This window comes from Hypanus sabinus, chromosome 19 (assembly GCF_030144855.1).
Source record: "Hypanus sabinus isolate sHypSab1 chromosome 19, sHypSab1.hap1, whole genome shotgun sequence".
Classification (NCBI taxonomy): domain Eukaryota; kingdom Metazoa; phylum Chordata; class Chondrichthyes; order Myliobatiformes; family Dasyatidae; genus Hypanus; species Hypanus sabinus.
In genome coordinates, this window is record NC_082724.1 from 17617363 (window position 1) to 17645116 (window position 27754).

Sequence of the window (27754 nt, forward strand, 5' to 3'; positions counted from 1 at the left end):
TTAAAAACAGGTGATTCTCCAACTTTCTACATCAACAAATTGGTGATTGGGAAGGTAAGATGCAGTATTGCACCTGATAAAGGTCAGCGTAGTAATTACAAAGGTAATTAACACTTCTTCAGCTTCACAATTTTGGTTTTTAATTTTTAGAGAATCATTGACAGGATTTGAAATTTTTCTTTTGACTTGACATGATGCACAATGCTTTGTAAACTAGCTCAAAAAATCCTACTTCAATATATTTAAAATTTAGAAAATGAGACAGTAATATGGGAAAATAGTTGTAGGGGCTGAATAGCTTTTTCAAGGCACTGTACACCCAGTATAATTGCATGTTATGTAAGACCATGCTTATTTTGTCAAAAGAAAACAGATTTTAATAATAACACCAATGATAAAGGATGCAAAATCAGACCAAATGTTTGGTATCACTTAACAGAAAAGTGCATTCAATAGGACTCAAACCATCAGTAAGACAATGAAAGGAATGGTGTTTATTTTGAGTTCTTTTTTCTTGGACTAAAAGAGGAAACCATGAATTTATAAGAGGTTAATGCAATTTAACTCCCTTTATTTTATTTAATTATTGGTATTCATTACCCTTCACTTTTTTCCAAAGCAAGGTCAAGATCTTTGTTTTCAATAACATTTATATATCATAAAATCTATGCACTACTTGTTATACAAGAATTCAAAAGTGAAACAGTGAATCTTACATTCATCTTTCATTATATGCAATTCTTACTGAAATTGAGGACATTACAATATGGCCAGAAGGCGCAGATTTAAAAGTTACTCTCATTTTTCATTTATTGACAATAATTAATGGTGAAAGTGAACAGAATTATCCAGGGACTATGCAAATTGCAAGCAATTTAGTTAAATCAATAAATTAATTTAATTACAACAAACAAGTTCTTCTTTGGACCACCAAAATGATTGAAAAGTACTTTGCATCATATTTTCGTCTTTATGAGCACGTAATTTGTCCTATTGCCTGATAGCTAAAGTTGACTATTCTAGTCCTTTGATTGGACACAATAAAAAGCACAGGCATTGAAAGCAATGTATGGTGCACATTTTGGACAGTGTTCTTTTAATTGTTAATTGCTTCAGTTAATTCCTTTACTGAGTACACACACAAACAATGATTTTATTGTTTGATAGCATTCAAGCTTCTCTGTTCTCAGATCTCTCCTTTTTTTATTTCTGAATATTCATCAATTGATTCAATTGGGTCTGCTCTTCAAAACAGGTATGACATCCTATTTAGGATTTAGGAATAGCATAGCAGTACAAAAAGATGCCACAGTAACAGAACAGGTAGTGCTTCAGCAATCTGGATTTAATTCTGACTGTAACTACAGTCTGCATGGAATTTGTATATTTTTCCTGTGCTTCATGGGCTTCCCCCAGCTGTTCCATTTGCCTCCTAAATCCCAAAAGAGTGTTTGTAGTTTAACTGACCATGGTATTGATGGACATGCAAGTAAGTTAGAGGGAATTAAGTAGGGGAATAGAGTTATAGAACCATACAGCATCGAAACAGGCCCTTCAGCTCTACTGGACTACATTGATCAAGATGTCAACTTGAGCTACATTAATTTGTGTGCATTAAGCTCCTATCTATCCAAACATTTCCAGTCTATGTAGCTGCACAAATACGTTTTAAATTTTGTAATTGTTCTTGCTTCTATCATCTCCTCTGATAGCTCATTCCATAAATCCACCACCCTTTAAAAAGAAAAAGTTAACCCTTGGGTCCCTTTTAAATCTTTCCATCCATATATTGATTGAGAAACCTTTTACACATTAAAAATTCTGCCCCACCTCTTCCCTGATCACTATAGCATTTGCAGTCAATACCAGGGTTTGACTGAAATGATTTGAGAGCAGCCACATATTGTCCCCAAATAATCTATTCTTTTTTTTAAATAAACACTTTATCTCCAAATATCCATTTCCTGTGTTCCTAATACCAATTCTTCTACATCCATAAACATCTGTATTCAGAGTGGTTTAACTTTTAGTTGCCAAAACCACAGGGACTTTAAGTAGATCCACCAGCATCAATGAAGAGAAAAAACTGAGCCTACTTTTTGGATAAATGACCTTTCACCAAAATTTCCTGACTTTTTAATTATCTTTAATACTTCAGATCTCCACCATAAGAATCAATGCTTCCACTCCCGCTTCAATGTAAGAAAGTGGTCCAATTGTTCAAAAAGATCTACATAGTTTAATCGTTATGAAGAAATTTCCAACAATGCTTCAGTTAATAATTTGTATTATATTTGTTGATTAAGTGTCTAAATCACCTGAGGCAAGTGTAGGTATACAGGATCAAATTAAATAGATAGGTTTTTTTCTGGTTTGTAATTCTAAAATCTTCCAGGTTATCCAAATCTGTTCAAATGCAATGCTGAACTGCTCTTAGGTAAACACTTCCCACCATCCATACCTTTCCAATTTTCAGTCACTTACATCTTTTTAAAAATATACCTGTATCCAGTTTATACATGTCAATTTTGTGATCTCTTGCTTTTCTTATAGCCCAACAATTCAACATGATAAAACAGACTAGAATAAATCAACTGTGCTACTAATAAGCTTGTCTTTGTTATTGTTGTCAACATTCATTGAACTGCAGATTCCTACAACATTGTTGCAAATATTTTTATCTGAAAAGATTTGAATAAATGCTGACATCTATCAGCAGGTTCTCTTCTTTGATTAGATGAAATAGCACTCTCCCCCCACCCCACCCCCACTTCCTGCACTCATTCTAATCAATTGCTTTTCATTTTGTTTATGGTGGATGCTGGAAGTATTATTGATCCTTCCTTAGCTATGCATTTATAATTGCTTCATAGCAGGGAAAGGAAATGGCAGCATTGAGTAATTAATCTTGTGAAAAGAATCTTTCACAGGATTACAACACCTTCATTTGTTCAAATCTGAGTGTTCTACATTCTAAACAGACTTCACATAATCATTCTTCTATATTACATTTTGGCATTAATTAGAGGATTAAAGTAATATTTTTGGCAATTTTGCATCAGGATATGTTTACAATTCATTCCTCATTCAGGTTTTTGTTAAGGCACTAATTAAGCAGTCTTTAAATTAAAATTAAACTGCTTTCCCCATCCTTTAAGTATCAGCCAAATAAGTGGCTAATTTTAACCAAGTATATGAGTCTTCAATAAGAATGCTTCAGAAAATCACATATTCATTTAACAGGCTCAAGCTAGTTGTATTTTACTTTAAGCTGCATAACACACACAAATAAACAGGTGGCATTAGTATCATGTGTGTTCTCTAAACAAAAAGTACAGTATCCTATAAAAGTAGAGTTTCAAATGTAATTTCACAATTATTGCCACTACATTTGGCACTACTGAACAACTTCAGCATTAAACACAGTAAACTAGTTCAATTTTTTATAATATCTCTGAAGTACACTTTTATGCAGAATTATTTTTAATTTAAGAATTTTAATCATGACAGAAGAAACTGACAATGTCAACACCAGATTTCAAAATGGGAAATTTATGATACACAATCAAAATATATTACTCATTATATTGAAATAGTTTTAAAATCATCCACAGGAGCTATCAGAATGCCTGCAAAACTAAATTCTATGAAACAAAGCTACTGCCAATCTAGCAAAAGGTTTTACTATTGGTCCACAATAAAAACTCATTTGCACCAGATACACAAGTGATCAGTGGTACAGGCATAAATAATTATGTACTGAAACAGGAAGAAGCTTGAAGTTGAAGTTTGATCAAAAATTATGAGGCAAATATTAAGTGCAAGAATCTTTAAAAATGTGCACTGTATTTTTGGGAATGTAAAGCATAATAATTGGGTCGAAAAATATGGTGGTTTCTAAAAAGGTTTAACATCAAATTATCACAAAAAAAAAACAAAATCTAACTGGACAGAACGAAAAACTAAGGGGTGAGAGTGAGAATCCCAAAAGGTAATTTTACTGCTAATTCATTAATGGCATAAGAGGATTGCTCTTTGGTTGGAAGGCTGTGACATAACTGTAGGGATCAGAGCTTGGCTCCAGCTTTTCACAATCTACATCAATACCTTTTGGCTAAAAAGGTGTTTCCAACTTTGCCAATGATACCAATCTGGCAGGGACCATTTATACAGAGGAGGATGCAAAAAGGCTTCAGTGTTATACAGACAAGCTAAGTAATTAGACAGAAGACAGCAGATAGAATATAAAATGGAAAAATATGAGGTCAAACAAGAGAAAATCTGCAGGTGCTGGAAATCCAAGCCACACACACAAAATATTGGAGGAACTCAGCAGGCCAGGCAGCATCAATGGAAAAGAGTACAGTCGACGTTTCAGGCTGAAACACTTCGGAGTTATCCACTTTGGTGCACAGAGAAGTGGAATACTTGTTAAATAGAGAGAGTATGGAATGCAGATTTCAAAGGGATTTGGTGAACTTGTTTATAAGTCTTTGAAGGCTAACATGCAAGTGAAGCCAGTGATTAAGAAAAATAATGATGTGCTAGCTTTTACTATGAGAGGATTTGCATGCATAATTATGGCAATTATACGGAAACTTGCTGAGACCATGACTACAGTATCGTGTATTGCTTTGGTCTGTCTTCAGGTGATGGACTGCTACCCTGACATTCTCCTGTAAAATATCTTGATACCATTTTGAATTCATTGTTCCCTCAACAATCACAAGCTGTTCAGGACTCGAGGCATGCTGCTCCTTCCACCATGCTTCACAGATGGGATGAGGTTTTGGCATTTGTGTGCAGTGCCCTTTTTCCTCCAAACATGGCAATATGCATTTCTGCCATAAAGTTTAACTTTTGTCTCATCTGGCCACAGAACATTGTCCCAGAAGCACTGTAGAACACCCAGGTGGTCCTTTTGGAGAGCAGTGGTTTCCTCCACAATGTCCTTCCAGGAACACCATTCTTGTTCAGTGCTTTTCTTATAGTGGATACTTGAACATAGTGGACACATTATACTGGACACATAGGACACATTCTCCTATGGAGAATAGCCAGAGTACAGAGTTTCCTCCATTTGTAGATAATTTCTCTTACTGTAGACTGATGAACACTCAGGTCTTTAGAAATGCTTTTGTAGCCTTTTCCAGCTTCATGCATCATCTCAATTCTTCTTCTAAGGTCCTCTGAAAGTTGTTTTGATCCAGGCATGGTGCACATAAACAGACCTTTCCTGAGAACAGCAGGTTTTGTCAGTAACCTGACTGTGTGTGTGTGTGTGTGTGTGTGTGTGTGTGTGTGTGTGTGTGTGTGTGTGTGTGTGTGTGTGTGTGTGTGTGTGTGTGTGTGTGTGTGTGTGTGTGTGTGTGTGTGTGTGTGTGTGCGCGCGCGCGCGCGTGCGTTTTTATAGGGCAGGGCATCTGTAAAACCTACACCTCCAGTCTCATCTCATTGATTGGAACACCCAAGTCCAAATAGTTTTTGTAGAAGGCATTACTCCAGAGGTTCACATACTTTTTCCAACAAACACATGTAATATTGGATCATTTTTCTCAGTAAAATAAATGAACAATTACAATGTTTTTGTGTTATTTAATTGGATTCCCTTTATTTAGTTTTGGACTTGAAGATCTGATCACATTTTAGGTCATATTTATACAGAAAAAAAGAAATTTCTACAGGATTCACAAACTTTCTAGCACCACTGCAAGTCCCTGCATTGTTTGCCCATGTACAGCAGTGGCTTTGAATAGAGAAACCATGTGTGGAAAGTGGTATTTGGGCAAGCTGAAGCAATAGCTGTGGCCATGCAGTACTAATTGTGGGGCCCAGGGCTCCACATTGGCTGGCACGTTAATGCAGGCTATCATTGGCTCTGGCAGCATCTGCTCCGCATGTTGACAGATCACTTAGATCATCTCCCTATCACTGCCTGTTGGATGTAATGGAAGCAGCTATCTCCCCATCTATAACTGGCTGCTCTGCTTTCCTTATTCCAGAGATTTGTCCATGTTAACAAGTTCATCTGCTCCACTTCTCCCCATGCACATTCTTGATAATCCCAATGGTGGTCAGGGACATGTGGTAGATTTTCAGGTCTGCAGAGTGAATCTTTAGACTGCAAAACTAGGATAGCTGCAAGACATCAGCACTCTACAGGTGGGGTATCGGTGTACGTAAAAGGAAAATAACAGTAACTAAAGTCTAAGTGGGGCCCTTACAGATGAAAACAGAATAAATTATGCTGGGGAAGGAGGAAATGACAGAAACAATAAACAAATACTTTGTCTATCAGCACTGACATGGACAACCACCTCTCACTTTTTGAAAATTATGGCTGTCCTTTAGTGAAGTCCTTGATCCTGGAAAAGGACAGGAAAAGCACGACCCTGAAATCATACTTTCAGCTACAGAAACATCTTTCTGCCTAGAAGTTTCATTATTTGGGGAGCAAAGCTTATTTAAAATACATGTTCATTCTATGTGCATTTATCAATTTAAATGCATAAAAATATTTCTATCAACCTTTTACCTTTATCCCTAAAAAAGAGTGACTAGTTCTAATATATGTAGAGGTCAGTGCATGATTTGAAAGTACTGCAACATGAATGCTCAGAACTTATAAGAGAATGTAATTAATGCATGGGATGACTCCCGATTCAACAGTAGCATGGAAATGCATTCTCTAAAAAGATCAGTGATTCAGAATAGGAGCCCAACATCACCTTCTCAAGGGATAGACAATAAAATACAATGTCTACTAGCAACCCAAGCATATCATAAATAAAGAGCAAGAAAAACTGTCATAATTAATTTGCAATGTACAAATCCTCAAGCAGGAGTCACTCCACTGCAAGCTAACCCTGTACTTTACAGTATCTGTCAGTGGATTACAAACTTCCTGATAGGAAGCAAGCAGTAAGGCGGCTGGGTTCCTACTTGCTCGATCCAACGTCTATAAGTACAGGCTTTCCACAGGCTTCTTTCACCCCTCCCTTTCTCACTTTATACAAATTACTGTACCTCCACAGACAAATCAACTAAAATATCTAAGTTTGCAGATGACACAACTGTAGATGGTCTTATCTCTGATATTGTGATCTGTGATACATTTACAGATTATTAGATTCTTAATAATTAGAATTTAATTACTAAAATAGAATGGAATAATGATACCTTTTTAAAGACAGATTTAATAACATTTATTTTAGATTACACTAAGAAATTAATAAACCCAAATATCTTACATTCAAGGCATGAGTTCCACTGCATCTAGATTTTAGGTGCAGTCAACCAACAAAGGAGTGGTCAAAGGGACAGAGTTTCACTTAGGTACTGAAATCCGAAAGGAACACAGTGGATTCCAGTTAATTGGGCCATCAGTTAATCAGGTCAGCCGTTTATTTGGGACAGTTCTTAAAGAACAGAAACTACCCAGGATTCCCTTCATTTATTTATTCAGGACACTATGATGCTTAATTGGGGCAGAAGACTGTTGCCGAACAGTTTCTCATCAGCTGCCCGACACTACACTGTGTTTCGAGCGAAAATTTTAAATAGTGTCAGTTGCGTGTGTTTGTCATTGTTGCAGTGATTTTTGCCATTGATGGTTGACAAAAAATAAGCAGCAAGACAATTCAGAAATGTTTTGCTCATTGCGAGTCCAAGTATTCAGGCTCAGCGATACCAGAAACAGCCAGGAGTAAAAATGAAACAATTCCACTACTTCAACAAGTTAGGAACTGCAAAGAATTTGAAGTTTCGACAATCATCTTGAATGTTACAATGAAAATGAAGAATTGAAGGATGTAATCGTTGACAGTATTGTGTGAAGGTAGTCCGTAATCTGCACTAGGTGTCGGCGCAAATTTTGTTCACTTATAGTCAGAAGAACATGACATGGATAAACTCCTCTATTGATAAGTATTAGGAACTAACACACAGCTTTATAATAGTTGTAGTTAAGGTAGTGTTCTAATTTGTTTTCCATTTCATTTAAATGAGTAATTTGCTACTCAGTTTGCTTTATACATTTTTAACTAAACAGCTAACTGGAGCAGAAGCTTAATTGGGCCAAAATATGTTAATCCCAACATGTCTCAATTAACCGGAATCCATTGTAATATGACATTAAGAATGGTGACTGAACACAAACCTGACACTTCTTGAGCTCTCTCCTTCATACCTGTTAAGTTAAAAAAGGAGGAATGGTTAGTACAAAATATGGAAAGAATTTTATGATGTTTTCATTTAATTAACTGCTTTCAAAACCAAAACCAATGGAAAAAATGACAATTCTGATTAGACTGAGTCAGAAATAAAATTTTCAAGCACTCAATTACTACACTTCTTTTCTTCAGCATTACCATATCTAGATGGATTTAAATTTCAATTTTAATAAAGCACTGAATATACTTGTGTTTGTTTTTTATCTAATAACACTTGAGAGAATACTTGGAAATTAATGCTCTTAGGTTGAAAAATTAAGATCATTTTCATTAAATTTAAAATTCAAACAATAATTTTCAAAGGAAGAAAATACCCTTATAAATTCATAATCAGCTTTATAAAGAGCCCAAGTGCATAATAACTATCTTCACCATTATCATAAATTTGACTTATGAGAAGTAACATCAGTTAATGAAGGAATAATTTAGATTTTCTTATTGGTATCTAGCAATCAGCCACTGTTTCAAATAGAACTTTCTAGGCTTGTGAGATAGAGACCATAGAATTTAACCACAAAATCATGACTTATTTACTTAATAGAAAAAAATCTATAGGGAAGAAAAACAAGGTTGCTGTCTTCATAAATTGCACTGCATGGTATTTTGAAAACTAGGCATTACATTCTGGACTCACTAATATTTAAAACTAAATACATCATTCCACAACAAAAATAAGCACCTTGTAAAACAGCATTTAGGTTATGTCATATAATAACTATATAAGACATTCAATATTTAACAAGTATTTTAATGACAAAACGATTTAAAGTTCTTTTTTAAAAGTGCAAAGTTCATTTAATATCAAAGTATGCATACATTATACAACCTTGAGATTTGTGTCCCAACAGGCAGCCATAAAACAAAGAAACCCAAAAAAAATTTTTTTAAACTGTCAAACACCCAATGTGCAGAGGGAAAAAAACAAATAGTGCAAACAATAAATGCAAGCAAATAGTGTTCTGTGCGTTCTCAAAGTCCGTCCTCAGACCCTTAGTTCAACGCAGAGCCAAATAAATGTTGGGCAGTAGTGAGCTGAATCAGTGAGTCCCTTGCCTCAGGCCTCAACACCCTGACCTTCTCAATCTGTAATCATTCTCCAAACATCAGGTTCAGTCACTTTTATATGCTCTGGATCCCACCGCCTTGATTCAGCCTGTACCCAACCTTTCTGATTTGGCCCAGAACTTAAATTGTCCTCCAAAGATTTTTTACACATTAGGTTAAACCTCATAAAGAAAGCAAATTTTTACATAGTATAGAACCGTAAGTGGAAACTTTCCTACTATCTTAATTGCTTGTTGCTGTCTTTTTTTTACAAAATGTTCTGCTACTTCATAAGCTACATTCTACAGTATGCCTCAGTCTAAGATTTGAAACAAAATCTGTATTTGATCTAGTAGTTCCCATTTGCTAAACCTATTCCAAAAGAAAATTAGTCAGAAAGTTATCTGAATTTTGAGACTTGTGATAATCATAGGCTGCACAATATGTGTTGATGGTAAAGCCAAATTGCAAATAAATTGAGTACTTCTGATTAAAATGAACAAGTTGGAGTACTGAGTATAGATACAAAGTAATACGCTTTCTATGAGACAAATAAAAGAGAGCATAAATATTCTTCTTGAATCACCGGGCCATTAATTTATTGGGCTAACTTTCTTTCCAGGAGAAACTTTGGCAATGCTATATTTGACTTTCAAGAAAGATACAAGCATTGGATAGAAAACAAAAAATACAGGAAACACTCAAGCAGTTCAAACAGCATTGGTGAGGACAGACATGCACTGTCAGGTCAAGGATGCTATATAAAACCGGCATGTGAAGCAACAAGTATGAGAGGGATGGGTAAAGAGATTAGAGGCAAGATCTTCAATAGAGTATAGGCCAAAGTTGTCAAAGTAATAATATTCTTTAAAAAAATCAATAATTGGTGAAAAGAAAAAAGGAAACTCATTGGATTTTGTGACAGCTTTGCCAAGTGACTTATTACCATCCTATTCCCATTTTGTCATCAGCTTCCTATATTGCTCTAAAGATGCCCAACAAAAGCTCAAGGACAATATTATTTCTTCCTTCTGGTTGTTAAAGGGCTCCGACTTAATATTAAACAACTTCAGCTAACCTCTTTTCTTCCTCTCCAAACATGTGCCTGTGTCATGCTTTCTTTTTTTTACATGTCTCTATTTGCCAGTTTTAAAAATAAATTTCTCCTTGGAAACTTTGACCCGTACCTTATTTCTGCACTATAGCCCTCTCTGCAATTTAAAACACAGGTTCCTTTCCCACTTTACTAGTTCCAATGAAGAGCCTCAACCCAAAATGTCATATGTTTCTTTTCCTGCAGATACTGCCTGACATGTAGAATACATCTTTCCTCCTCGGCCCCTACCCCCTCTGAACACACTGCTCTCCACCCTGTTTGCACCAATCCCAACCTTAACATCAAACCTGCAGATAAAGATGAGTGGCAGACTGATCTCTAACTTGCTGAGTCCAGGTGGCAACTCTCAGAAACCTCTTACTTACCTTGTTGAAAGGAACCCACTCTTTATCATCAAGCCGCTGTCTCCTGCACCAACAGTAACATCATCAACTCTAGAGATCTCTCATCCAGTGCCACCAATCTCATGGTACCCTTACTCAACCTACTCATTTTACCTCTTACACAAGTCCACAAACCTGACTGTCCAGGTAGGCCTATTGTCTTTGCCTGATCCTGCCCCACTGAACTCATGCCTGTCTACCTCAACTTCATTCTATCCCCCTTGTTTCAGTTCATACCCACTGATATCCACAGTACTTCACATGCTCTCGATCTCCTCAACAACTCTCAATTCCCTGACCCTGACTGCCTCATTTTCACAATGCATATCCAGTCCCTATACACTTGATCCCCCATCAAGAAGATCTTAAAGCTCTCCACTTCTTTCTCAACAAAAGATCTAGCCAGTTCCTTCCACCACCAGCCTCTTCCATCTGGCAGGACCGGTCGTCACCCTCAACAATTTCTCATTTCGCTCCGCCTACTTTCTCCAAACTCAAGGGGCAGCTATGGGCAACCCCATGGGCCCCAACTATGCCTATCTTTTCATTAGCTAAGTGGAACAGTCCATGTTCCAAGCTTTCTCTGATAATTCTGTGCTACATTACAACTACAACGTTTGTACATTGGTGCTGTTTCAAACACCCATGCTGAAGTCATCAGTCTCATCAACTTTGCCTTCAACTTCCACCCTGCTCTTTAATTCATTGGGGCTATTTCTGACACCTCTCTTTTCTTTCTCAATATTCTGTTTCCATCTCTGGAGACCAAACTGTCTACCGATATCTTTTACAAACATGCTGATTCCCATGGTTACTTTGATTATACCTCTTCCCACTCTGTCTCCTGTAAAAATTCTACTCCTATTTCTCAGTTCCTTCATCTCCACCACATCTGTGCCCAGGATGATGTTTTCCAAGGTGTCGACTTCTTCAAAACACAGGGTTTCCCTTCCTCCACCACTGATGCTGCCCTTGCCTGCATCTCCTCCATTACCCAGACATCCACAACCACCCATCTTCCTATCACCTTAATAGGGATAGATGGAGTTCCTCTTGTCCTCACCTGTCACTCTATAAGCCTTTACGTCCAACACATCATTCTCCACAACTTACATTATCTTCGGCCAGATCCTACTACCAAACAGATCTTTACCTCTCTTTCACTCTCCATTTCCAACAGGAATAACTCCCTCCATGATTCCCTCGTCCATTTTTCCCTCTCCATTAATCTCCCTTCTAGCACTTACCCTTGTAAGTGACAGAAATACAACTTCGCCATTCAGGGCTCCAACTAGTTCTAGGTGAAGCAACATTTCACCTGTGAATCTGTTGGGGGTCATCTATTGTATTCAGTAGTGCCGATATGGCCTCCTCTATGTTGGTGATGTAAATTGGGGACCACTTTGTTGAGTACCTCCAGTCCATCCATGAAAAGTGGAATTTCCTGGTGGCCAGCCATTTGAATTCCTATCCCCATTCCTGTTCCAACATGTCGGTCCATGGCCTCCTCTTCTACCATGATGAAGGCACTGTCAGGGTGGAGGAGCAACACCTCATATTCTGTCTAGGTAGCCTCCAACCTGATGACATTACCATCAATTTCTCCTGCTTGTAAAATTTTTCCCATTTCCCCTTTCCTCTTCTTCTATTCCCCACTTTGGACTTTGACCTCTCTTAATCACCTGCCTATCACCTCTCACAATGCCCCTCCTTCTTCCCTTTCTCCCAAGGTCCACTGTCCTCTCCTATAAGATTCTTTCTTCTGCAGCCCTTTACCTTTTCCACCCACATGGCTTCACCTTTCAACTTCTAGCTAGCCTTCCTTCCCCCCACCTTTTTATTCTGGTGTCTTCCCTCTTCCTTTCTAGTTCTGATGAAGGGTCTCAGCCTGAAACATCAACTGTTTGTTCATTTCCATGGATGCTGCCTGGCCTACCGAGTTCTTCTATTATTTTGTGCGTTACTTCCAATATTTTCTGGTCTTTTTGTTTTGGATCTGCAGCTTTCTATTTCAATTGCAAATACCAGGTTGTCTTCAGTGTAAGTTTATTTACTTCTTTAACTAATGACAAATATAGCAATATTTTAGTTATATTTAAACCTATACTGACTACTTCTGGGATCAAAAAGCTCCTTTTTGCATCTGTTGGATATCTGTTGAACCTCAATGTCAGTCAAGTTGTACTTTGTATTGAACAGAGCTCATTTCTTCATTGATCGCATAGACTATTCCCCTAAACGAGGAGAAAATTCTGAAATCAGAGTTGCAAAGGGAATTGAGAGTCCTCATGCAGAACTCCACCATGAAGGTTAACTCACAGGTTGAGTCAGTGGTAAGAAAGGCAAATGCAATGATAGCATTCATTTCAGGAGGACTAGAATATAAGAGCAAGCATGTAATGCTGAAGCTTTACAGGCATTGGTCAGATCATATTTGGAGTACTTTGAGTAGTTTTGGGCTCCTTATCTAAGAAAAGCTGTGCTGGCATTGGAGAGGCTCCAAAGGAGGTTCACAAGAATAATCCAAGATATGAAAGGGTTAATTTATAAAGAGCATTTTATGGCTCTGGGTCTGTACTTGCTGGGGTTTAGAAGAATAAAGCGGGGAGTGGAATCTCATTAAAACCTATTGAATATTGAAAGGCTGATATAGAGTTGATGTGGAGGCGATGTTTCCTATAGTGAGGGATGTCTGGAACTGGATGGCACAGCCTCTGAATTGAAGGATTTCCCTTAGAACAGACATGAAGAGGAATTTCTTTAGCTAGTAGGTGGTGAATCTTTAGAATCCATTACCACAGACAGCTGAGGAGGTCAGTCATTGGCTATATTTAAAGCGGAGGTTAATAGGTCCTTGATTAGTAATTTATGGGGAAAAGTCAGGGGAAATGGGGCTGAGAGGGATAATAATCAACCATGATGGAACGGCAGTGCAGACTCGATAGGGCCAAATTGTCTAAATCTGCTCCTATGTATTATGATATAAATTTCCAAGGGTAATACCCAAAGTTTCTTAGATACTTATCTAATTCATACCAGTTTGTATTTGCCAAAATAATAGCTTGCACTGTACAATACCTTGATGGTTTACCTTCAACCCTAATCCAATACAGCAGGAGTCCTGGAAAAACAAAACTAATGAGGGAATATTGATAATTGCACTCACTCTGCTCATTACAAACATTGTGGTCTTACACAATGACTCATCGTTTAATTTCAGCTGTCAGAATGCATGTTTTGAATCTATAAAGAATTTTTAAAAGCCAAACACTGTATTAATAGCAACCTTAAGAATTACTTGAAAATTGAACAGAATATTCAGGGAAAATTATATGTTGACCTTACTGTCAATATATGAAAAAACAAGAAAGTATTTTACAGCTTAACTGAAAATACTGATGATACAAGAGTTATTGCATGAGAGAACCAATTACCTAACTATATTCTAAAAGAACTTAATTTAAAAATAGATATCTATATTTAATTTAAATGCAATTTCTCTGAGCCCATAAACCTTAATAGGACTGGGGTTGTTGGTAAAGTACAGCCTTTGAAAATAGTGTTTTAGAGAGTTATAGATGTAAATAATATTTTGGCCCATATTTTCCTGGAAAAAAGGAATTTAGAAAAGAATTACATTTAGACAGCATTTTAAATCAAATTAGGAGCTCAAATTTTGAATTCATTCTGTACCCACTGTCAACTACTTCTGAATTATGCTATTTATGAGCTATGCATCAATTTAATTAAAACCAGGTAGACAATCTATGAAAGATAGTTGATCAAATAACATTTCAAGCTACAACTAAATATAATTATAATTATCTCAATTACTTTGGATCATGAAGAAGTGGCAAAAATACACATCCAATGTTACTTTTGACAGATTTGGAGATTTACTTATGTTAAAACTAGTACATCAAAAACTAGAAGGCTGACTAGAAAAAATGTCATCATAACATACTAATAAATATTAGCTGTCAGGGTAATTGGTACAATGGCAAGTTGCTATTGATCAGTCGGCATGCTATTTGGGTATACGCTGCTTTGGACATTGTGCTCCTGGCACAAATTTTCAAAAGCAAGCTGATCCCCTATTAATCAAAATCTTGAGACCAGCTCCACCCTTAAATTGCCTTGACCGCCTGTGAAGCTCCGCCTGCAGGCTCATCAGCTGTCAAAGCAGTAGCATCCAATGCCCAAAATACTATTTCCTTTCACTATTCACAGTAGTCTAAAATCATTACTATAAATGCTGAGAGAGCAAAAGGGAAATGGCAAAATAAATAAATACTTGAACTTTTTAACACATTGGTTACTGATTAAAGGGGGAATTTTGAAGCAATAGCTAACAATTAAAAATTATATGCACAGTTAAGTTTAACAGAAATGCCCTGGGGAGTGGCAATTGTCATCCAGTCCCATCAGATCATCTGGTTGATTTTTGCGTCAGTGGTCTACAGTGTGGGGTTCACAAAACCAAATGACCATCCAAAAAATTGAAGGGATATAAAAGCATTTAGTGAGGGAAAAGAATGAAATAAAATGCTTCTTTATTTTTTGATTATAAACTATATTTAGTAATACTCCAATAATTGAATACAAAAAAATTTACCTTTGAAATCATAATACTTCAAATTTTTGAGAGAAAGATTGGCTTTGGGGAAGGAGGGTGTATACTTTAAAAAAGAAAGTGACATACCAATAGCCTTAGGAAGTTATCCTTTAGTCATGGAGAAGTCCTCCATGATCTGGATCAACACGTTGATGTCATGTAGAGGCGTGTGTGTTTCAAGGACTCCATCAGGCAATGCCAACTCAGGGCCACCCATGCTGTGGACAAGATTCATTTTTTCTATTGTTTTACAATGTTGAATCACAGAGGATTTAATTTCACTTTTTTGACACAGATCAACTTCCATGTCAAAGTGAAAACTGTTCTCTATAAAGTGATCCAAGTTCATTACATATATAAAACACAAAATAATTGATTGCTAATCAATGATGCTGGCACGGTGGGATATCTGCGAATTAGAAGGTGAGAAGCTTGTAGTTTCAAAGAAAACATTATCTATACTTTGTAAATATGGCAGTCCTTTATATTTAGCACATAAAATACCAAGTAAATGTATTATGGATTTAGTTTGGAACAATGGATTCCCAAAAGCTGTGGATCCTAGTCCAGATGCTGCTGGCACCTGTGGGATAGATGCGAATTAGAAGGTGTGAAGTTTGTATGTAGTTTCAAAAGAAAGCATTGTCTATACTTTGTGAATATGGAATTGTCCTTTGTGCTTAGCAAATAAATATCGAGCCCCATGTTGGACTGGTAGACCTTTTCCACCGAAAGTGTCTCCATATGATGCCTTTTGTAACTTGTTTTGTCAAATAAAGAAGCTGCTTTGTATCTACCAGCATATCTCACCGGTGATTTCATTCATGCAACAACACTAAAGTATTCACCCCCTTCATGTAAGTATTTAATAGATGCACCTTTAGCAGCAATTACAGCCTTGAATCTGTGTGGATAGGTCTCTATCAGCTTTGCACATCTGGACACTGCAATTTTTACCCATTATTTTTTATAGAACTGCTCAAGCTCTGTCAGATTGCATAGGGATCATGAGTCAACTGCCCTTTTCAATGTCCAACCACAAATTCCCAATTGGATTGAGGTCTGGACTCCGACTTGGTCCCTCCAGGACAGTAAAGTTGTTGTTTTTAAGCCATTCCTCTGTAGCTTTGGCTTTATGCTTGGGATCATTGATTGCTGGAAGACAGATCTTCTCCCAAGTAACAGTTTCCTTGCAGATTGTGTCAGGTTTTCTTCCAGGGTTTCCCTGTATTTTGTTGCATTCACTTTACCCTCTACCTTCCAGGACCTACAACAGTGAAGCATCCCTACAGCATGAAGTAGCCATCACCATGCTTCACGGTAGGGATGGTGTGTTTTTGATGATGTGCAGTGTTAGCATTGAGTCTGATGGCCAAAAAGCTCAATTTTGGCTTCAAAAGACCATATAACCTTCTTCCAACTGACTTCAGTCTCCCACATGACATCTGGCAAACTCCAGCCGAGATTTCATTGAGTTTTTTCAAACAGTGGCTTCCTCTTTGCCATTCTCCAGTTAAGCTGCGACCAGTGAAGCACCCGAGAAACAGTTTTTATATGCGCAGTCTCCCCCATCTCAGTTACTGAACCTCATAACTCCTTCAAAGTTGTCTAATTCTCTTGGTCGCCTCCTTCACTAGTCCCCTTCTTGCACAGTCACTCAGCTTTTGAGGACGTCCTGCTCGAGGCAGATTTACAGCTGTGAGATATTCTTTCCATTTCTTGATGATTGACTTAATTGTACTCCAAAGAATATTCAGTGGCATGGAAGTTTTCTTGTATCCATCCTGACTTGTGCCTTTCAATAACCTTATTGTGGAGTTGCCTGCAGTATTCTTTTGTCTTCATGGTGTAGTTTTTTTCAAGATACTGACTCAACAGCAGTTAGACCTTCTAGATACAGGTGTATTTTTACTATAATCAATTGAAATATCTTGACTGCACATAGGTCTCCAAAAACAGATCTCCATTTAACTAATTATGTGACTTCTAAAAGCAATTGGCTGCATCAGTTATGATTTGGTGGGTCATATTAAAGGTGAATACTTATGCAATCAATTATTTTGTATTTTATATTTGTAATTCTTCTAGATCATTTTCTAGAGATCTGTTTTCACTTTGACACTGAAGAGTCTTTTACTATTGCTCAATGTCAAAAAAGCCAAATTAAATCCACTGTGATTCAATGTTGTAAAACAATGAAAAATGAAAACTTTTAATAGGCACTGTAGGTGAATGGTGGAATATGTCTGGCAACAGTATAGCTGTGATTCCACTTAAAAACCTAAGTGATAAATCAATGCTGAAAGTTATCATTTCAAATTTTTAAAAACAACTCTCTTTTAATATGGACTGCTGTTCCACAAAAACACTTAATACCTAGAAACTTTAGTTTTGTCTCAAGCATAAATTCTGTAACTACAGTTTATAAAAAAAATAAAGATATTTCCAAAGGCATCACACACCATGCCTTCGTTTACAGATTTGTACCTTGTTTAATATAGTCTGTGTCTGAATTTTGCAAGAATCATTACATGGAAGGTAGTTCTAAAAGCTCAAATAAAAACTTAAATAAGGATAGGTGATCTATTTGAAGTAACAAATGACTGGCATTTTCTTCAACCTCCAGTTGCACCTGCAGCTAGAATTGACCAAAATAATAATAGAGGAATCCTATGTTCCATTGTTGAAGACTGTAGAAGAATCTTTTATCCCCAAAGGAATCCGTAGGAGCCATGTATCTATTTTCTGTCTGTATTCCATTTTATGGCATTTTTATTCTGGCAATCTGTCACATGGGTTGGAGCTTGGTAGAAGTAAACATTTATGGTTATCGATTCACATTTTGTCTTAGTTTAGTTTAGTAAAGAGGGGTGAGCCACAGGGAATTGAATTTTTTTTGTTGACCGCAAACTTCATTGTTTCACTATTCCCGCTATTTGGAATGCTTAGCTACGCTAATTATGCTATTATACTATTTAGTAACAGTATATCACTATTAGACCACTACTTTGACCATTATATCACTAATTTAGATTCATTAGTTTTTCTATTGCTACAAGATCACACATCTTTGCTGGTTTTGTAATAAAGGATCAAACATACCTTTTTCCAATATGAAAATTCATTATTTGGAAGCACATCATACAATGTCAGTTACCCTGGCTTAGTCTCTCAGTGACTTTTAACTTGATTTTCAAGTAACCACTATACTTTGTCAACAAAAAATAGTTATACTAAATGAACACCAGTCTACCGCAAAGGATTGCCTCAGATCTCTTGGTGAAGCTGGAGCAGCTTGCAGCAAGTAAACGGCCTTTTGTTGATTCATGCAGTGTATTGTGGTTTGAACACAGTTTTGGTTGATCAGTGCTGCCTGTCCATTGGGGACCATTACTTGATCATGTGGGGTTTGCCCAAGGGTTTGTCACTTTGTCATTTAAATTGAAAACTGTTTGTTCAGTCTGGTTTAAGCACTGGATGCGTGGACCTTTTGTTTGTTGCCTATGTTTATTGAATCGACTATCACTGGTGCTGCAGGTGAACTAAGAGTTAATTGCAAGTCACACAACTAAAGAAAGTATTACAAGTGTATTGAAGCATGACACTGGTGGCAACAATCCTGGAGTTGGGGCTTGCAAAAGAGAAATTAAAAGCTAAAGCTAAAACTAATCTAATCAAAAGTCTTCATAGGAGTATGAAATAAGTGTGAACAAAATTAAAGGTTTGATACCATCAATTAATAATCAATAAAATGCCTTACAAGTGCAATCTCGGCTTGAGGACTAGACTAATCTCTGTGACACTGTTGCTAAGCAAGATCATATGCTAATCTCAATGCCTCCCAAAGCCGAACAAGAAAAACAGAACCAATATTTTTGAAATATTGATTGCTATTGCAGTGCATTCATAGAGGATACAAAAAATGGTTGAACGAAACATGTTCCCATGTTGCTGCAACAAGTGATATGTGAATCAGCTCCCATTACAATTTTCTCAAATTCCAAATTAAGTTTTAACTACGCGTATAGTAGGTGACCCACAGGATGATGTAAAACAAACAACAGTATTCAAATGTCAGTACTTGAACTTCTGTTGCAGGAAAAAAATCTCCGGTATCTACTACCTCCTCTGCATGCATTAAATCAAAGGCTGATTTAGCTACATTAATGGTATGTCAACAATTATTGAAGGACAGACATGTGCTGGAGAAGCTTGAGGATCAATTACTTGCTATGGAGCTACAGAGAAAGAAGGAACAGATTAAGGGAGGCTGAAATTGTCACACAGGTGGCCAAAGTTAACGTGCTAAGGGCTTTATATGTGGCAAGTGCTGAAAGTGCTCAGGTGGCCAGTCCTACAGTGTAAACTCTGATATTGAAAGGCACAGAAGAAAACATAAAGACTCAATTTTAATGTTGATTCATTTGTTCCTCAAGTGTTTGGGATGCACAAATAAGACGCCCAGGAGATAGTTCTGGGTGTTTACTCTCAGCCTATACTAATGAGGCACTCTGAACCTATGTCCTATCCAACAGCTTAAAGTGCTTATGGGGATATTAACTTACAACATAGAAACACTCTTGTTTCAGACATAGATATCAGAATTATATTATTGATATTATGAGGTAGCAAAATTAAATTTTGGTATTGGTACAATAGCAACATATTTCATCTTTGCCTAAAAGAGAGATTCAGATCTTCAATGGAGATCCACTGCAATATCATGATTCATAAGGGCTTTGAAAATAGTGCTGAAGGCAAGACTGACAACTATAGTGACTGCCTGTTTCCTTAAACAATACACTAGGAGTCAGAACTAAGTCAGAAGTTGCCAGCATGTTGAGCCTAAGAAACGATATGTAAAAGACGAGGATTTACTTTAGGAACAGTTTGGTAATGAACAGAAATTTGCATCTGCCTACATACAGAAGACTCTTTCTTAGGTACCTATCAAATCTGAAGAAGTAAAATCTCTTCAAGAGTACAAACTTTTTCTTAGAGGCTGTTGCATGCCATAGAAAAAGTACACTACATACTTGGCTGAACATGCCTGCCAATATGTCGACTGTCACAAAGAAATTGTCCTTATCCTTAGGGATGAATGGAGAATGGTGGTCTGTGAACTGCAAGGAAGGCATAATTCTAAGATTATTTTCACTAATTTTACTGAAAGGCAAGTGAAGATTGCTACACATCCAGTGTTTGGGAAAATTTAGATGTTACATCACCTGCAATAAGCAAAGGTGTGAACAAAACTAAGTCACAATTTCATTCTAAGGCTAAGGGAAGTAGTTTTGCCTTTACTGTGGCCACTATGAGAAGAAAAACTAAAAAAGAACCTGGAACTAATTGAAGGCAAATGGTCTCACATTGGACCAAGCGGGATCTCCCAGTGGCCACCCATTTTAATTCTACTTCCCATTCCGATATGTTCATCTGTTGCCTCCTCCACTGTCGTGATGAGACCACACTTAGGTTGGAGGAACAACACATTATATTCTGTTTGAGCAGCCTTCAACCTGATGGCATGAACATCGATTTCTCAAACTTCCAGTAACAATCCACACCCCAACCCCCACCCCTTCTCCATTTCCCATCACCTTTTCCCTCTCTCACCTCATCTCATAAATCAACTTTCCAGTTCTTTATGTCATCCCTCTCCTTCCAGGTTTCACCTAACACCTGGTGGCTCTCTCTCCCCTCCCCCACCTTTTAAATCTACTCCTCAGCTTTTTTTCTCCAGTCCTGCCAAAGGGCTTTGGCCAAAATGTCAGCTGTATTTTTTTCCATGGATGCTGCCTGGCCTGCTGAGTTCCTCCAGCATTTTATGTTGCTCGGATTTCCAGCATCTGCAGATTTTCTCTTGTTAGTGGTTACTTATGCTTTGCTAGATCCAGAAGATACAGTAGTGTTCTGCACAGACAGCCTAATAAACAGGCTCAACCTCACAGAAAAAAAGCTTTGCTTATGCACTATGGGTCAAGAGAAGGTTATCAGTAGCTACATTGTTTCAGGATTGGGAGTGATTGGTTTGGATGGTAAAAACTATTACAAACTACCTAACATCTATATGCCTGCGTACAAAGGGAACATTCCATGACAGAGGGATCTCCAGGGATGGTCTCACCTGAAACATATCCATTTGCCAGAGATTGATTCAGAAACTGTGGTGCTGATAGGGACAAATGTGCCTAATGCACTGGAGTTGTTGCAAGTGATTTGCAGTGTTAATAATGGATCCTATGCAATTAGAATCATGTTGGATTGAACTATGAATGGACCACTGAAAGGAGACCATGGTGATGGAAGAGACTACACACAGCCAAGCTGACAGTTATCAGGATCTCAATTTTGAACTTCGATGAGCTTTGGCACCGGCAGTTCAAGGCAGACTTCAGTCAAGATGAACAACCAGGTTTGTCATGAGAAGACCACAAGTTTATGGAGCTGGTTGCAAATTCTGCAAAATGTGTGGATGGCCACTACCATATTAGTTTACCTTTGAGAAAGAATGAGGTTAACATGCTAAATAATAGGAAGATTGCTGAACAGCGTGCTCAACTAAGGAAGAGGTTTAAGAAGGAATTGTCATTTCATACTAAATACACAGCTTTCACAAAGGATGTCATCTCCAAAGGTTTTGTCGAAAGAGTGCCAGCAGAAGATCTGGAACACAGTGATGGGGAAGTCTGGTGTATTCCACATCATGGTGTTTATCACCCCAGAAAAAGGAAACTTTGTGTTGTATTTGACTGTGGAGCGACTGTACAGGGAAAATCACTTAATGCTCAGCTTTTACAGGGACCAGGTCTTACTAGCTCACTGACTGGAGTCAGAACCAGATTCAGAAAAGAACCAGTGGTGATCATGGCAGATACTGAATCAATGTTTTATCAGGTTAAATTACCAGCGGAAAAAGCAGATTTGCTGTGTTTCTCTGGTGGCCCAATGACAGCCAAGATATAGTGGACTTTAGAATGGTGGCACACATCTTTGGAGCAACTTCATCACCAAATTGTGCCAATTTCGCTTTTATGAAATTGCAGGAGATAATGAAGAACAGTTCAGCCATGAGTCAGTGGATAAGGTTTTGCACTGCTTCTATGTTGATGACTTCCTTGTGTCTGTGTCCTCTGAGGGAGAAGTGGTGTTTCTCTATTACAACTTTGCATCCATTTGTGCTGATAGAGGCTTTCAACTCACAAAGTGGATAAGCAACAGACGTAGTGTGCTAGCTGTGATACCAGAAAAGCAAAGAGCAAAAAACATGAAGAATTTGGATTTGAATCGAGATATACTTTCGGCGGAGAGTGTACTGGATATGCAATGGTGCATTCAGTTTGATACTTCCAAGTTTAAGGTCGCAATACAAGATAGACCACTCACCAGAAGGGGGATCCCCTCCACAATTAGTTCCACCTATGATCCTTTAGGAATCTTGAGTCCAGTTGTCTGCTAAGAAGATCATGCAAGATCCATTTAAGAAAGGACTTGGCTGAGGTAGCACTATACCAACATTAGTTGCTCATGAGTGGACAAGCTGGCTGGAAGAACTCTGCCAGATGGAAGACTTCAAGGTTGTTAGATGTTTGAAAACCCTAGATTTTGGAGAAGTTACTGCTGCACAGTAACACCATTTTACAGACACAAGCAAAGATGGCTATACGGCAGTGACCTACAGTACTATAGTTGCACAACAAGTATTCTCAGATGCACAGTGCTTTTATCATGGGAAAAACTCTGGTAACTCCGTTGAAGTTAGTTTTCATCCCTTTTATGGAGTTCACCACTGCTGCAAATGGCAAGCCATATGAACAAGCTGTGGAGGAAGGAATTACACTTGCAGGTTCATGATAGCACTTCTGTGTTGAAGTATATCTAGAATGAAACTTTCAGGCTCTGAACCTTTGCAAATAGAGTTTAAGAAATTCTTAAGTTCTCACGGGCATCTCAATGGAGGTATGTAAACACTTCAAGCAACCCAGCAGATGTGACCTCTACAGGGTTGAAGGTGAAAGCATTCTTGAAGAAAGAGATATGAGTGACAGGGCCTCAATAACTTTTTCAGCCTGAAAAGGAATGGCCTATGAATCCCAATTGTTCTAGAGAACTTCTGCCAGATGGTCTGGAAGTCATGAGGAGTGTTATAATGAATGGCAGGCAGACTGAAGAAGAAGTGGACATGGTAACACATATAATCCATCACTCCTCATCTTGGACCCACCTGAGGAAGACAGAGGCCTGGATTCTTAAATTTGTCAAAGATGAATTCCCAAGTTTGCAAAGGAGGGAAAGTGTGAAAAGGAACAACTATAATTTTCAAGCTCAGTCCAGCACTTGAAGATGGTGTCTTGAGGTTGGTGGATGGCTTAGTAGAGCAGCTACACCTGAAGAGTCTAAACATTCTGTTGTACTGACAAAGGATCTTCATATCTCAGACATCATTCTGAGGCATGTTTATCAAGAGGTGGGACATGGTGGCCGTAACCATGTTATCTAGGTTGCACCAAAAATACTGGAGTCTTGACACTAGGACAGCTATAAGAATAATCCATGTCTAAGTGTGGTGTTTGTTGACAGTCGCACACAGCTCCAGGATGCAGCACCTTTGGACCGAGTCTCTCCAGATGAAACTCCCTTTACACATGGAGGAGTGGACTATTTTGGACCTTTTGAGGTGAAGAACAAAAAGGGTACAGGGAAGAGGTATGGGTGTTAGATTTACCAGTCTAGCTACGTGAGCTGTTCACATTGAAGTAGCATCTTCTTTAGACAGATATTCCTTTGTTAATGCATTTCGACACTTTATAGCAAGACAAGGATTGGTTCATGAACTGTGCTCTGATAAGGCAACAAACTTTGTTGGAGTTGAGCGTGGGTTGCAAGAAGCCATTGAAAAGTGGAATCATTCATGGATCAATGATGCCCTGCTTCAAAAAGGAATTAAGTGGATTTTAATCCCCCAGCTGGTTTACATCATGGAGGAACATGGGAGAGATTGATTAGATCTGTGCAAAAGGTCCTCAATTCCACTGTGAAGATACATAATCACTAGCACTATTCAAGAGACTGGTGTAGTCACATGACAACCAAAGAAGATAAAATTAAGAGAAAATGCAAACATATCTAAAATGTTGGGGGGTGGGGGGGTAAGGTTCAAAGTTCAAAGTAAATTTATTATCAAAGTGAATAACTTTAATTACCTCGACACTGACCTGTTCACAACCTTCATGCCGAATCTACTCAAACTTCTAAGAAAGTAAAGGTGCTGCTTTGCCTTCTTTATGATGGCGCAAGTGTTCCCAGGACACAGCCTCTGATAACTCTAAGAAATTTAAAGTTACTGACCCTGTCCACCTCCAATCCCCTAATGAGTTCTGTCTCATTGACTTCTGGGATCTTCACCCTGCTCTTTCGTTTTGCTGGCCTTGAGTGAGAGATTGTTGTTGCAGCACCACTCAACCAGATTTCAAATCTCTCTTCTACGTGCTGATTCATCCCCACATTGATTCAGCCAACAGTGGTGTCATCAGCAAATTTAAAAACAGCATTGGACCTGTACTTAGTCACACAATAATAGGTATAAAGGATTGGAAATTACTCCATTGATAACATTACCCTAAAGCAAATGTATGTATATTACTAATCAAACAAAGATTAAATTTCTATGCCCATTCCACTTTACACCATATTACAAACAGAATATCAAAATAAAAATGTTGCATCTTTGATAGCAAAATAGCAGGTACAAGACTAAATTGTGAGCTTACAGATTTTCCATCTCGAGTACAACAGAAATGAATTTGCATCCTGTGTCTGGACACGACAAAAATCTATCATCTCCCTTTCTGGACTTCTCTTACAATTGTTAAAGGGCCTGAAGTAACTGCTTAATAATCTAAAGAGCAACTACCAACAAAACAGCCTTTCCTGCTGATAAAATAAAAGCTACATTCATTACGTGCATTTTGAAAAAGTTAAACTATCCTTCATGTACCCTTTAAAGAACATATTCAAATTATTAGCTATTTACATGCATAAAATTATTTACAGATAACTTATACGTACTGAGAGAATATACCATAAAACGAAACAAACATTTACTCAGAACTTCCAAAGTTTCTTCAAAAACAAAATGCTTCACTCATGAGCTGTGCTTCACATTTCTGCAGTATCTGTGCCAAGTTAAATCATTCAGTGGATTACTTCCAGACTTTATATACAGTATGTCAGGTCCAACATCCTCCATTGTAACTGCTACCTTAAATGCCTTTCTCAATAACAGTGCACAACTATAAAGCCATAGATCAGAATTTTTCCAAAACATCAAAATGTAATTGTTATCATTCAGTTTAATATAGGCTGATAACATTTGTCATCTAATACAATAATTACAAATATAATTAGCATTTTGGTATATTTGAGATGCCATGGATGCACTAACAATTTGTTTAAGGTTCTCCACTTTAGTGCCTGTGCTTTCACACCCTCTCACACCCAGAAACTTAGTTCAGGGCTAGTGCCATCCTGATTAGACAATATCGGTTGTGTTAGTAGATTGCTGGTATTACTGTAAGAGCTGTTGTGACAAAAGTCCCACTGAAACAATGCTTATTTACCCATCAGTTTTTAGAACTGGACATTATAATCATTTGAATCATTTGGATGGGTAATGAGTCCTATTTGGTCATAAGTTGAAGTTTCACTTGCTCCTTTCCCATGTGCTGCATCTTGCCAAATGTTACCCAGGACAGAGTTCCAGAAACTGCAGTCAGAAATCAAAAGCAGCTTAAAATAAATAACATTCCAGCAAGAACTACAAATCCCAAGGTATTAATTTCATGAGATGCAATTCCACTCTGTTTGAGGGATCTTTCTTCCCAAACATACTAAGTATGTGATTGACATATTTGATCTGGCCTGACTCAAGTTTCATATTAATAGCAGAGCACAACTGAACAATACAGCAATTAAAGGAAAGTATTATACTTCCTATGAAAATATTTAATTGCTGTATGAAATATCAATAAGTGGCCTGAAATAAAGAAATCAGATCAGACATCTCCCCCATACACCGCTGCTTCTTTGGTTGATGTTAAATTAGATGTTAGGCTTCTTCTGCTCAGATTTCGATCACAGATTTTTGGTTCAGATTAGTGTTTTTTTCTAAATACACTTAATTTCTGGGGTCTTGGAAAGAAAGAACTCAAACTTAGGAGCAACAGGAAAGGACAAACACACAAGAAGGAAAAAGCAGCACTTTTACAGAATTCCAAGAGTATATGTAAAGCGTATGAAGGATTTGACATCAACAATAAAAAAATCTAAAAGAGAAACACAGTCAAAAGAGTGCATTGTAGGAACATGATCAAAGTTCAAAGTAAATATACTTTCAAAGTACATATATGTCACCATATACAATTCTGAAATCCATATTCTTGTGTACATACTCAGTAAATCCAAGAAACATAATAGAATTGATAAAAGACCTGGGCAGACAAGCAACCAACTTGCAAAAGGCAACAAGCTATGCAAATACAAAAGGGAAAAATAATAATAAATAAGCAAAAACATTGAAATTTGAGATGAAGAGTTGTTGAAAGTGAGAACAAAGCTTGTGTGAACAGCTCAGTGATGGGGCAAGAAAAGTTGAGTGAAGCTTTCCCCACTGGTTCAAGATCCTGATGGTTGAAGGATAAAAACCGTTCCTTAATCTGGTGGTGTGAGTCCCAAGGCTCCTGTACCTTCCTTCTGATCTCAACAGTGAGAAGACAGCATGACCTGGGTGGTGAGGGTCCTTGATGATAAATGCTGCTTTCCTGCACCAGCACTCCATTTAGATGTGCTCAATGGTGGGAAGGGCTGTATCCATTACTTTACGTAGGATTTTCAATTCAAAGGGATTAGTATTTCCATAACAGGCCATGATGCAAATAATCAATATACTCTACCACACATCTATAGAAGTTTGTCAATGTCTTTGATGTCATGCTGAACCTTCACAAACTTCTAAGGAAGTGGAAGCACTGCCATGCTTTCTTTATAGTTGCACTTACATACTGGGCTCAGGACAGGTGCACTGAAATGAAAACTCAAGGGAATTTAAAGTTGCTATCCTCTTCACTTATGTCCACAGATAAGGACTGGCTCATGGAGCTCCAGTTTCCTCCTCCTGCCACCAATAATCCCCTCCTTGCTCCTGCTGACATTGAGTGAGAGATAGTCATTGTACACCACTCAGCAAGATTGTCAATCTCCTTCTTATATCCTGATTCCTCGCCAATTTTAATTCGGCCAATGACAGCGATGTCATCAGCAAACTTAAATATGGCATTGAAGCTATTCTTTGCCACACAGTCAAAAG

General features: G+C 37.6%; 1 protein-coding gene across 3 annotated transcripts in view; it reads right to left on the reverse strand.

The window, feature by feature from the left end:
- iqsec1b (IQ motif and Sec7 domain ArfGEF 1b) overlaps positions 1-27754 on the reverse strand; it is a 447242-nt gene that overhangs the window by 311890 nt on the left and 107598 nt on the right. For 2 of the 3 annotated variants that reach the window (XM_059944100.1, XM_059944104.1), the window contains exon 2: positions 8159-8188. The exons of the other annotated variant lie outside the window; for it this stretch is intronic. In XM_059944100.1, coding sequence (XP_059800083.1) covers positions 8159-8188 — 30 coding nt within the window. The remainder of the gene's footprint in view (positions 1-8158; positions 8189-27754) is intronic. 3 annotated transcript variants of the gene reach the window in all.